Source organism: Molossus molossus, unplaced genomic scaffold (genome assembly GCF_014108415.1).
Source record: "Molossus molossus isolate mMolMol1 unplaced genomic scaffold, mMolMol1.p scaffold_m16_p_22, whole genome shotgun sequence".
NCBI classification, from domain to species: Eukaryota; Metazoa; Chordata; class Mammalia; order Chiroptera; family Molossidae; genus Molossus; species Molossus molossus.
Window position 1 is genome coordinate 11439009 of NW_023425358.1, and position 13399 is coordinate 11452407.

Consider the following 13399-nt stretch of genomic DNA (forward strand, 5'->3'; position numbering starts at 1 on the left):
GAGTCCCTGATTTCCCTGAATGTCGTGGGTCATCATGCATGGGTACAGTCATGTAAACATAGATATTTAGATTATTTTCTAGATTTTTACCCCTCTTCCTCCTCATTAATTTCAGGTGGCTAGGAGATGGGGGAAAAGGAAAAACAAGCCCAAGATGAATTATGAGAAGCTGAGCCGTGGCCTACGCTACTATTATGACAAGAACATCATCCACAAGACAGCGGGGAAACGCTACGTGTACCGCTTTGTGTGTGACCTGCAGAGCCTTCTGGGGTACACGCCCGAGGAACTCCACGCCATGCTGGACGTCAAGCCCGACGCCGATGAGTGACGGACACCAAAGGGGCAGGGAAACTGCTGAGACATTTCAAAGGACCGCATCAGTTGGACTCTTACTTTTTAATTGTTATTCCATTTTTAATTTTCCAGAACTCGTTTTTTACATTCAGGGGTGGGAGCTAAGTGAGTTGCAGCTGTAATCAATTGTGCGTGGTTGGAAAAGAAGAGCCAGGACTGGTGGGGTGGGTGGGGCAAGAAATTCTTGAGCAAATTTTCAGGAGAGAGAGAAAGGTCTTAGAAGCTTGAAGAATCTGGCTGGAGGGAGGACAAGACTAACATGTCTAATCCTTTTTAAAAATCATCCGTGGAGAAAAAAATGGGTCTCAAGTGGTGGACTTACTAGCAAAAGAATTGGAGGAATCGGGCATCGTGAGACCGATGAAAGGCAATTAGTTTGCTTCTGGTTTTAGGTCTGGGAGGGCAAAAAGTGGGGTGGGGTAGGACATTTTGTTTGGGGGGTGCACAAAACCCAAGGACTATTTACCTTTTACTCTACTTTTAAAACAGAGATGGACTTCAGTGGGAAGGGGTCAAACTGTTTTTGTGTTAAAATTTATTTTATTGAATTTTGTGCCAGTATTTTTTTTTCTTTCTTAAGAATCGTCTTAAGCTCTAAGATGGTCTCAGTATTGCAGTATCATGCGAGTTTGTTTTTATTTGCTAGCTGAGGATTGTCACAATGAAAGAAAACTGTTTATATAGACCCCACTGGAAACGCAAAGTGCTGTCACTGAGATCGGGGACCCCAAATTCATGTGGCTTTATATACGAAGGACAAAAAGATGCTGATTTGGGTACAAGAGAACTGTGCGTGTGAATTTCATCTATCATGTAAAAACATCACCACCACGCCCCTCTGCCTATTTGTCCTTATGGATTCTTGGGGTTTAGACTTAACATGGAGCTAAGAAGCATTAAGTCTTGAATGTATTTTGCAGCCCTGGTTTGGGACCACAGTAAATGTTGGAGCACTGTCGAAGTCGTGGAAAGGAGATCAAAGGAGGGAGGTTGACTTGGTTCTTCTGTACCTGTAACCTATGACTTGGAATAAAAGCTGTGTGCATGGGCATTACCCTCTCAGGTCTTAAGAAGTAAGTCCTGAGTGCATGTCATTCCAAACTAACACTCTCCACTTTCTCTGTATGTCTCATTGTCTCAGTCCATACCTCTTGCTTCCCCCCACTCTGCTGTTCAGCACAGAGACCTGTACAGCTTTCTGCCTGGGGCGACAGCAGACATGACGTTAGTTGAAGAGTGTCTGATAAAGCCATTTAGACGCACTGGGTTTTGGAGCGATGGACATTACGGGAGCGTGTAAGACGCGGCTTGGCTGTCTTTGGGAGGAGATGTGCAAGGCTTTCCTTCGAAGAGCTTGAGCCGTTGAGTGGGACGTCAGGTGAGACCGTGTGTGCAGAGTGAACAGCGCAGCTGCTCTTCAGGTCTTGCACTTGGACCTTTATTGTGCACAGGGTGAGTGAAGACTAATAATTGCAGAAGGGAGGAATGATTCGAAGGCAGAGGAGACAAGAAGAGCTTGAATGAAGATAGGAAGGTGGTCCATGAGAGCTGACTATATTTTTAGTTCCCCCTTTATTTAACTACAAACTTAATCAATGGAGGCAGTTGTGAAGGGTAATCTGAAAGTGGGGTTTTGGGGTGGGGGACCAACATCTAACTAGTGATGACAAATTCCTAATTCAATCAGAATCCCCTCATCCTTCCCCCACTACATAGGTGCCCCCTTAACCGGACGAGGACAGCGGAGGGCTGTACAGACTGCGGAGAGAGAGGAGAGGTGTCTAAGGTGGACTTCTCAGGGCTGGCCTCTCTTGGGCTCTAGCTGAGAAACGAAGGTCTAAGAACAACCTTCTAGCATGTCTTCAAGCAAGTGGATTGCTTACTCCCAGGTCCTCTTGCAGACCCTGATTGTCAGGAACTTAGCTCTGTGGTTCACACCTTTCCTCATACTGACAGATCAGTGTCTCCTTGGAAAGCAAAGGCAGAACGAGCCCAGCTGCGTAGCTTGATCTTCTTCCAAATGCAGGTGCCTTAATGAAGCTCTCGAAATAGTTTAGGAGCTGCTCAGGGAGTGTTAGGCGGAACTGGTGGACTACATTGTTTTTTCTTAGATTATGTGATCTTTGTTTGGCACTGGCAAAGGTGTGTGTGTGTGTGTGCGTGCGTGCGTGCGTGTGTGCATGCGTGTGTGTGTGTGTGTGTGTGTGCATGGGTGTTTGCATTCGTGCAACACTGCAGCTGGGATAATACCTGGGTTTTCTAGGTACGTCTTTCCATGTTTCAGTAACGGGTGATGGTAGAACCAAGGCCGGCCTCAGTCATGGCTTGCTGTTTGCAACCAGGCATAAAAATCCCTTTCTCAACTCATCAGCCTTTCCTATTACATTGATGCCCACGGCTCCCCTGTGTGAGTGTCTAATTCCTGCCGTCCTTCCGTAGCAGCTAAGAGATAAGGAAGTGCCTCCTCATTGCTCTTCAGCCCGCTCGCGCGCTAAGATGCCTTTCCCTCTAGGTCCACCGTTTTCAGTATTTATAGGTAGTTTATTAGTTAAGACAGCTTTGTTGATCTGGCCAGATGCTTTTTCTCCTTCTGTCCGAAGGCCAGAGACCATCCCAGGAAGAGTGGTGGGTGGTTTATACACTGGAAATGCAGCAGAATTGTTGCATTTATGCTTTTTAAAAACACACGTTAGCTTCAGAGGAAGGATGGGCAGATCTGGTTTAGCTGGGGGAACCCTTGTTTCCCTGGAGATGCCTTAACCCAGGTCAGTTCCAGCTGGAGGGTTCAGAGCCACGTTTGTTCCCTTCTCCCTTCGGGGGCTGGGGGACGTCCCTGCGTGGAGCACTGGTTTGGGGGCGATGGGGATTGGAGGTATTCCAAGATCAGATGTGCTTTTCCTCACTTTGGAGATGAACTCTCTGGGTTGTAGAGCATTAACCTGCCTTATCTTCATGGTGACAATGACACTCTCTCTCTTCTAATCATGCTGTGCATGTAGCTTTTTCTGTTGGGGTCTATATAAATGTGTTAGCTCTTCTCTACATTCCAAAGAACTTTCAAGGAACCACAAGTATATGTATACATATACATATATAAAATATATATATTAAAATGAAATTATCTCTATCAGGAATACTGCCTCAGTTATGGAACTTTTTTTAAGAATACTTTTTTTTTTTTTAAGCTGAGAAATATAGGGGTAAAAAGATGTTATATTGTGTTTGACTATTTTCCAACTTGTATTTTCATATAATTTATATTTTTTAAAAAGCTGAAAATTTAAAAGCAAGATGAAAAAAAAAAAAAGGAAAAGCAGGTGCTTTTTAAAAATCAGAACTGAGGTAGCTTAGAGATGTAGCGATGTGTCTATGTGTTGTTTTTTTTTTAAATGCAAAAAATTTCTTATGGGGGAGTTTTTGTTTGTGTATTTTAGTAGCTGATGCTGGCACATCATTTTGCTGGAGAGTTTTTTATATACTGTAGCCTGATTTCATATTGTATTTTAAACTGTGTGAGATTAAAAACAAAGAAATTCATTTATAACAACGTCGGGTTGGCTCGATTCTTTCCTGTCTGGTTCCCGTGCGAAAGCGGGGACAAAGGAACCAGCCGAGGAGACAAGCTCAGGGGTGTCTCCGTCTTGCTGCTCTCGCGGGCTCGGGGCCCTTTCAGATAAAGATTTCCCGATAAAGTGAGAGCTGCCATAGGAATATAGGGAAGGATGCACTCCTATTCCCATTACCGAATTCATGGTGCCATCCTTTGTGAGCTGTCCCTGGCCTCATCACACCTCATTTTCTTCGTGTCGGAAAGACTGACAGCAAGGTGAAGACAATTTTTAATGACTCAGCAGATACACATCTGATTTCAACTAGGTCAAGTTCCTGATACCGACACAGGAAGTGGAACCTCTTTCCTGATGCTCCGGATAGGAACAGTACTCTTGTTTCTTCTTCTGATACCAATGTTCTCTAGGCCAATTTGGACCCATCACCTCCGTCTCCTTGACCCCAATTCTTTTTTGGGGACTGGAAATGAAGAATGATAGTGTTTGTCAGAAGCCCTAGCAACCATGTCATAAATACAATCATCTTTGTAAGAGCTTTGGGGAGGGATGCTTAGGAACCCATCCTGCATGGTGCTTTTCTCTCACTGTTGAAACCGTAGAAGGTGGATGTTTTTCATTAACACCAACATTTGCAACACGAATCCCAACTCACAGCTGGAAAGAGAATTTTTGCTGAATTGTTCACAAAGAGAGCTCTGTTTTTGGAAACTCTGTTTCTTCGGGCCTGGAGCTTGAGGTTTGCCGAGTGCAGGTTAGGCACCAACTGTGTGGTCCGGTGGTCGGGCAGCCCAGCTGGCCACGAGGAGGGCTCTGGGTCTGCATCCCAGTCAGGCCGCCACCACGCACTTGGAGACTTGGGGAAGATGGCTTGAGGTCCTTTTAATTTTTAGTCTTCAGCTGCAAACCTGGGCAAAGTCACAGCTCCCGAGCCAGCCTGAGGCCACATCCGAGCTTTTCTGCCCCTACATAAACAGTACAGAAAATAGGTTTCTGCCTCAGTCAAGGATTTGGACAGAGCGCTTTCCTTCACTGCCAACTTGCTGTTATACCCCAAAGTATCTGCTTTAATGCTGACCAGGTTAAAAGTTACAAGACATGCTTGAATGAAATCAGCTTAGAACTCTTGTTTCTCGAACTGGGATTTAGCTGGAGAACTCTCAGACAACTGGGCTGGAGATCTCTCTCTCTCTCTCTCTCCTTCTCTCTTTTAATCCTCACTTGAGGATAAGTTTATTGATTTTTATAGAGAGAGGGGGAGGGGGCAGAGAGAAACATTGATGTGGGAGATCAGTTGCCTCCCGTACACTCCCGAACGGGATCAAACCCACAACCTAGGTATGTGCCCTGATGGGGAATCAAACCTGCAACTTCCTGTGTATGGGACGATGCTCCAGCGAACGGAGCATCCCGGCCAGGGCTGTGGTCTCCTTCAAGGATGCTGCTGAGACCACCACATTGAAGTGGCAGCAATAGCAACAGTGGCAGCTGCGGGGGAGACAGTATCCCCTAAAACAACTGCAAGATTTTTGGGAAATGGGGTAGAGTTAGGATAGAAGAAGATGGGAAAGAGGAGTTGTTGAAAAGAAGCTGGAGGTCAAAAATCTATAGATTTTGCAGGCTATCAGCAGGTTGTAGAATCCAGTAATTGCCCATGCTCTTCCGGCTTGCTCCTGTGTTGGCTTTGGCGAAGCTGTAGCACTACCACACACACAGGTACATACACACACACACACACACACACGCGCGAACACACGTACATGCACGCACACGCATGCACACATATACAAATGTACACACACATACACAATTGAACAACAGGGCTTTCCTCTATAATGAAGTGTAACTAGTTTAACTAAAAAAGTGGATTGTGATTCTTGCTTTGGATAACATGAGGCAGATGAGAGGTTGCATACTGGCTGACTGTGGGCTGATTCTCCGCCATCAAGATGTTTGGTGTGGCCTTCCAGGGTTGGGACTCACCTATGCAGCTCAAGGGAGCAGTGTACCACAGCAGGGTCCTGGCTGGGTGGTCTTTGATCCTGGCATTCCTTTCTAGCAAACATCCGTGGACACTGCGCGGAGGCTGCCCCCTCGAGATGAACTTGAACCTCCTAGTATGTCTCTGGTAGGTCAGCCCCACACATTCACATTCCCGCCTATAGATTTTGAGTCCGTGACCCCTGTGAAGCTCTCCCTCCACATCCCACGTTTACTTGGCATGAAGCTCATCTTATTCTAGAACCTACAGTGGAAGAGAACAGGGGGGTCATCCGGCTCATCAGGACCCTCTGGCCTTGAAGCTCTGTTCTTTCCATAGACCACACCTGCTGCCACCCGGGAACTCTAAAGGGTGATGCTGGCCAAGGGCTCACCCTCCACGGGAGCCACCGCCCTGGCTAATAGGAGGTGCTCTTCACACACCAAATGTAGGACGAGGCAGTGTTCTTGTAAGAAAGCGTTTCCACTTCCACAGCCCTGACCGGCCTCTGCTCTTCCCACTGCTCGCTCTGGGAGGCGGCTAGTGGTTCAGCCGCACAAAGGCCTTTCTCCAGCTCCGATGCAGGGACACTTGACCCCCTGGGTAGCTGGTGTGGGGACCTGGCCGGGCCCTTTCATGGGTATGTTGGCTCGCATGCTGCTGCTTGTTCACTGTCTTTGGGATCGCTCCATGCTATCACAGCCGTCACCTAAGAACAATAAAGAACAGAAACACATTTTCCTGGGACCTCCTGCAATGAGGCAGAGATTTAAGGAGTCTGATAAAAGCAGGTGTTGATCAACTAACTGGTGTAACGTTTAAAAGGCCTGAAGTTGAGGGGAGAAAAACAGACCCCAGTTAGGGAAGTTAGGTGGTTCTGGCCATTTCCCGTCCAACCCAGTGTCCCGGGACCTTTCCCTTTTTCCATTTTCCTGGAAAATATTTCTATCCTGGGAAAGCCAGGTTCATCCGATTGCCTGGTGTGTCTGTGTGCTGACGCCCCGAGTAAGGGCGGTGATGGGCATCTTTCCACAGCAGCAGCAGGGGACCAACAATGACCAGGTCTCAGGACCTGCCACGCGACCTCCAAAGCCCTTTCGAGTTGCAGTCTTGTCTCTAATCTCTCTTCTCTGCCTTTTAGACTCTAGCGCTCCTCGGCCACAGCATCTTCAGAGCTCTGGTGTCACGTCAGTGCTGGGACCCCATGTGACGCCACATGGAGGAGCAAGGTTTTCAGCAGCCACTTGGGAGAGTTCCTGAAGGTCAAGAGCTAGTCACTGCCCATCCCACACTGTCAGCCTGAGCTACTGGGGGGCAGCAGCAGGCTATTTTTAACCTTTCTATAGGCAAATCCTGAAATTTCAGCTATGCCTCTTCTTTGTTAATATTTTCTCTTTATTGATTTTAGAAAGAGAGGAAGGCAGAGAGAGAGAAACATCAATGAGAGAGAACATCGATTGGCCGCCTCCTACATCCCCCCCCCCCCCCCCCGGGGATCGGGCTCATAGCCGGGGCATGTGCCTGGACTGAGAATCGAACCTGCAACCTCTTAGTGCATAGGTTGACGCTCAACCACTGAGCCACATCACATGGGCTGGGCTCAGTTGTGCCTCTTATGCTCCTTCAAGGACCATCCCCCAGATGTACTTGGACCTAGTAAACGACTTAAAATGGTGGCAACAGTCTTCAGAAGGCTGGAAAATTGATGATCAGTATTGGATTGAATTGCTTTTGTGAGTCTATAATGCTCTAACGTTTAGAAGGAGAGATAGACTGAGAACCTCAAAAAGGCTTTGGGGATTCTGAAGTGTTCACACAAACCTGCTGTTGCTCTTCCGGATCTTAAGGGAAGGCAAGTTCAAAACCCTAAGACTTCTCTCTGCTAATCGATTTCTCAGGCATACTAATATTTTCCCATTGGTTCTGGTTTCCATGAGAGTAAGTGAAGTTCATGTACCTTTAACCTGGGATATTTATGCATATTAGGAGAAAGGTAAGAGAGGTTGGGGAGACAATGACCAGCGTTTGGAGGATAATGGATATGTTGTTCAGGTAACTTTTCTCCATGGTCAAGTTTTCATGCTGATATCACAGAGTGTGCACTTGAACCCAAGGGAATTTAAAGTATTTTCTTCACTGGCTGACCTTAGACCACTAGGGTGAGAAGTGCAGCTATTAGGGTGCAGGTAGAGGTGCATTAACTCTGGACTCGGTCTTCTCGTTTAGGAGTGGGTAGGAGTGTAGGTGGGCAACCTACTTGATTGTGAGGCATACTAGCCGCTCTGTTGACCTATGTGTGAAGCCTCCTTGAAATCCCGGAACACAGACCTGACCACAGATTCCAAACAGCCTTCTCTGCAACCACAACTAACTGATAACTGAAGCCCAGCTAGCAAAGACTGGATGAAAACGAGGTGACCACACATCCTGGTGTACGTGGGACAGTCCCAGTTTCTACTCATTGTCCTGGAATAATTATTCATAGCAGTTCCTTCTAATTCCATGAGATGGTCCTTAGAAAACCCATGAATGGTCAGAAGATGATGAATGGAGGAGCAAACCCCAGAATTCCATATTGTACATTTCAGAGTCAAGGGGACCTTAAAGATGATCTAGCCCAACGTCTTCAATTAGGTGTGCATGAACTTGAGGTTCGGAGAGGCCAGAGAACTTGCCCCAAGTTTCCTCATTTGTGGCAGAACTGGTATTAGAATGTGAAACTGACTCTCCCTACGTCCTCCCAGCCCCATCCCTCCTCCTCTACCATATGGAATCTCATCCAATTTCTAGGTAACTCCTTCTGGTTGAAAGTTGATCCTAGTTGATTCGGAATTGATTGTGACAATTCCATGAGTTCCGAGGGATTCTAACAATCCGCTAAATGCTGATGTTCAGGTTGGGAATCAGGAAAGGTAGACTCCAGGGTGGTGGGAGGTCTCACAGTCAAACATGGAAAATACTGGGTCTCTGAGATCACAGTTCATGAAACTATAGGGTGTCATAGCTGGAGGGTACTCTCCAAGGTTACATGACCATTTGTTCAGGTAACAAACATCCATTGAATATCTGCTATGTGGTTGGCATTGGGCTCAGCATAAGGGAAACTGTAAGAGAAGAGATGAACACAACTTTCCCCTTTACTCTGCTTATAATAAATTAAGGGTTGTAGACAAGTAAAGGAAGGATTCCTATCTAGGGTCATAACTATGCTTTGACGTCTAGGAGGAACATCTAACATGGAGAAATGTATATCCTAAAAGTGAGTAACTTCTAGGTAGGTGGAGAGGGAAAGTGCTCTAGGTCAAGGCCTACAGGTAGGAACGTTTATGGGCTGACAGAGAAGCTTGGCGTGGTTTGTGGACGTAGAGCAGAGGCTGCAGGTGGGAGTGGAGATGGGTGAGGAGGGGACAATAGAGAGGAGATGATTCGGGGCCTTGTGGGTGGAGACAAGGCCATGTGAGGAGTAAGGTGGTGCCCTGCGCTTCCTGCCGCAGGTTAAGTCATGTGCTCTGACATCATTCTGGCTGCAGAGGAACCGATCTGGGGATAAGGAGGGAAGCAGGAAGACCAGTTGGAGATTATTTCATTGGTTGAGAAGAGAAGCCTTTGGGAGAATCAGCAGTGAGCAGATCAGAAGGGTGTTTAAGAGATGGCGTCACCAGGATGGGGTGAATGGTTAGTGGGTAGGTGGTAGGACCTGGACTTTGGGTGGTATGCAAAGATGACTATGACAGTTCTTGTCTGTAGACACCATATCACCAGAGTATGGATTTTTAGATCTGGAAAGACCTTCAAGTCTACCCTTTCATTGCAGAAATAAAGAGTTCAGGTGATTTGTCTGAAATCACATGGCAAGAAATAGTCCCTTTCTTCCCTTCGTCCCTCCCTCCTTCCCTCTCTCCCTCTTCCCCTCCTTTTTTTTTACTTCCTACCCTTCCTTCCTCTGGGGACAAGAGCCATTGAGCTTACAAATGGATGTGACAGGCCTCCCTGCATGACTCAGCCAGGTTGTCTCTTCTCATTAGGGTGCTAATCTCTCCCCGAGCCCTGGGCACCTGCCTCCACCTCAGGCCGTAACTGGAAGAGAAAGAGAAGGTGCTCACTTCTCAGCTCCAGCTGCCTGCTTTTCAGCCTCCCTAGGAGTTGCCTGAACCCCATTTGCTGAGTGATCTCTGAGCGTTATGCCAGAACCCTCTTTGGGGTGTAGGAAAGAAACAGCAGGTGACAGACATGTTGTCATGTTTTCCGTTTCCAACTGGGCATTGCATGCCATCTCTGTATCTCGGTTTCGCATTCCTTTTCCAAGACTGACAGCATCCTGATTTTTTTTTTTTAATTTATTTTTTATTCTTTCTATTATTCTAGTCCTTGGTCGTTCTTCCTCTCTCTTTCTCACCATCCCTTTTATTCTCCCTGTAAGTTCCCTCTTTGTTTCTCATATTTTATATTCCTGGAGAGGAATAAAAACATTTTAGGGTATGACCTCTGACGTTAAACTGCATAATTTTACATCCCGGCCCTGCCACTTTGAGCTGTGTGACCTTGGGCAAGATATGTAACCTCTCTGTGCCTCAGTTTCTTAGTCCATGAAACAGGGATAATAGGACTAACCTCACAGGCTGGAGATGGTGCTTGACGGTAATGTGCTGTGAGCAGGAACTCTTAGTAAATCTGAAATGACAGCTCAAGAGAGTCTTTCTCTCCCTTCTTTGTGAACCAGCCCCCCACTGCGCCCCACCTTCCCCACCATCCGCTCCTTCGGACAAGGAAAAGACTTCAGCATTCAGGGTGAGGACTCTGGAGGCCTTGTCTGCAGAGACAGGAGTGTCTGTTTCCCGCCCTCCAGGCCCTGGGACAGGGCTCTGGGTGCCAAGGCCTCCCCGCCTGCTGTTGCAGCTGCTGGCGGGCAAAGCCCTGGCCCGGAGCACTGACCGGCCAAAGCTGTTCCGCCAGCTGGAGGACTCAGCATTTTCCACGATTCCTTGCTCTGTTTGTTTTCCTCTTTGGGCTCCCCGCGCTGAGTGGGGACTTCTGAATGACGTCCAACAGCAACGTTGGGCTGCCCGGAGCCCTCGCCCACTGCCGAGCCCCAGCCCTGCTCTCCGGGCTCCTGTTGGCAGGCAGAGGGCAGCGGGCCAGGCTGCTGGGCGCTGCTCCCACACAAAGTGCCATTGTATGGAGCGGTCTCCGGGAGACAAATGGAAGCCGTTTCAAAATCAACGGCAAGTTATTTTTATCCATGGACGGGCTGAAATGCCTTTATTTTCCATCTTGGAAAACAAACCTTAAGGGATTCTTGTGCTGCGGAGTGTGTTTTCATTTACTCTGGTGTTCAAGCACCGAGGAGCGAGGCTTCTGACAGACCTGGACTCCAGGACCGATCCGGATACCGACGCGTCGCGGCCCGCGTGCGCCACCTCCAGGATGGGGTCTGCGGGGAGACCAGGACCTACTGCTGCGTGGCCTGCAAGCCCTCCGGCTTCTCTCCCGCATGTCCTCTGAGAGCCGCGTCGGAGTTCCAGGCCCGGCGCCTTCTGTTCCCCATCCCCGACCTCGCCGTTCTTCCCTGGCGCGTCTCATCCAAACCCTGGGCCTTCTGTACCCTGTACCGGGGCGAGTCCAAACCAGGACTACCGGGCGGGGTCTCCTGGGGAAAGGGCACACTCTAGGGACTGCAGCAGTAAGACATGAATATGGGAGGAAACCATTAGAACTTCTATTCATATATATTTTTTTTTTGTCTAAACATAGGGAATACATTTTCATTTACTGATAATGAATATACATATTGACCCTGGAGCCCTCCATTTGCACATATTCAAAGCACTATATCGGAAAGCTGGAATTACGCAATGTCAGAGGGTGTCTCCACTGGCGTTCTGTTTCTCTTTGGGCATATTATGGTGTTTTGTATTTTTAATTTTTAAATCCTCCAAGGATATTTTTCCATTGATCTAGAGTAGGGGGAGGGGGAAGAGAGGAGCGGGGGGTGGGGGGAGAGAGAGAGACAAACATCTATTGATTGCCTTCCACACGACCCTGACCAGGGTGGAGGTCCTAACCCCAACTAGGTAGTGCCCTTGACTGGAATTGAACCCATGACTCTCTGGTCTGAAGGCCAGCGCTCTAACCCCTGAGCCAAACCGGCCAGGGCCATATTATGGTGATTTACCGTTTACATATACACCATGAGTATACTTACAAACCACATTATCTAATGTTAACCAAATAGCCCTCATAAAATGAACAAGTGACTTGAAATATTTTCTGCAACGCAACTAGATCATAGACAGCAGGAATAATTCAGGCACACGAAGACCAGCAGTAAACTCCCAGAGTCTTCTACTCCTGGAACAAATCATTTGTCCTGGGGTATTATATTATCAATCAATACTAATAGCTATTAGTATATTATGCATCTAATTTACAAACGAATATGCATATATTGGAGGTGGTGCTTAAAGACATTTACTGATAGATGTGTAGAATCAGAAAAAAATTGAGATAAGTGCTCTAAAGGGACATTTGCTGTGAGCCAGTGAGGGTTCTGCTTTGTGTGGAGAAATTTCAACATTTGAAATCGGTTACAATCAGAGTTTAAATTTTGACTATTCCACTTAGTAAACTAAGTGGTTTTGGCAATACATGTACTTTCTCTTGAGTTTTAGTTTCCACAAAATTATAATGATGACCGTCACCTCGCAGGTCTATTTTGAAGATCATGTTAAGTGCACAGAACAGAACTTAGCATGTGGTAGTTGCTCTACATGCTTTGCCTTTTACATTCTCACCTCACTCTTGCTGTGAAACTTGGGGAGATGAGGTTTAAGATGAAGCCTAGTCTCTATGACATGCTACTACTGATCCTCAGAGAGCATTCCCTCGTGGCTAAGAAGGTGAGTCTGTGTTTTTCATCACAGCCCCGATTGGCTGTTCTTGGCTCTAAGAGGAGAGAAGGTTTGAGACTATGTGTGTTTAAGAACCACTCTGGGTGGGCCTTCCTGGTGGCTTCCTAACAAGTACGCGATGAATGGTTTTGTGTTGGTGTCAGTCCAGTTCCCAGCCGACCATTTCTATATCAGAGGGTATAACACCATCGTGCCACAATTGGCAGTCACAAGCCCCCCAGGATGCAGCCCAGCCAGAGGTCTCAGAAGTGAGTGAGCCATGGAAACTAGGACGCACCTTTGAGCCTGGGGCCTGGGCTTTGGCAAAGGATTTGGCACAACTCCACTGTGTTATAACAGAGGCAGTGTGTGTGTGTGTGTGTGTGTGGGGGGGGGGGGATCAGTTGTCCTGGTTCCTCTCCCCAGCTCCCATTTCCAACACAGGACTATTAGATGAAGGATGATGAAGCCACTCAAGTTTGAGAGCCAGACTCTTCCTCTCTACCAGCTCTCATCTATATCTGTTGATCGAACTAGCATTTACATTATGTCATAAAGTCTGTGGCTAACTTTGAGAGAACATCAACCAGCACACAGGGCAGCTCTTC

At 47.3% G+C, this 13399-nt stretch overlaps 1 protein-coding gene across 3 annotated transcripts in view; it reads left to right on the plus strand.

Annotated features, from left to right (window-relative positions):
• ETS1 (ETS proto-oncogene 1, transcription factor) overlaps positions 1–3664 on the plus strand; it is a 65755-nt gene extending 62091 nt beyond the window's left edge. For all 3 annotated transcript variants that reach the window (XM_036276716.1, XM_036276718.1, XM_036276717.1), the window contains one exon: positions 116–3664. In XM_036276716.1, the coding sequence (XP_036132609.1) occupies positions 116–331 (216 nt within the window). In that variant the 3' untranslated portion in view covers positions 332–3664. The remainder of the gene's footprint in view (positions 1–115) is intronic.
• Positions 3665–13399: the final 9735 nt, after the last annotated feature.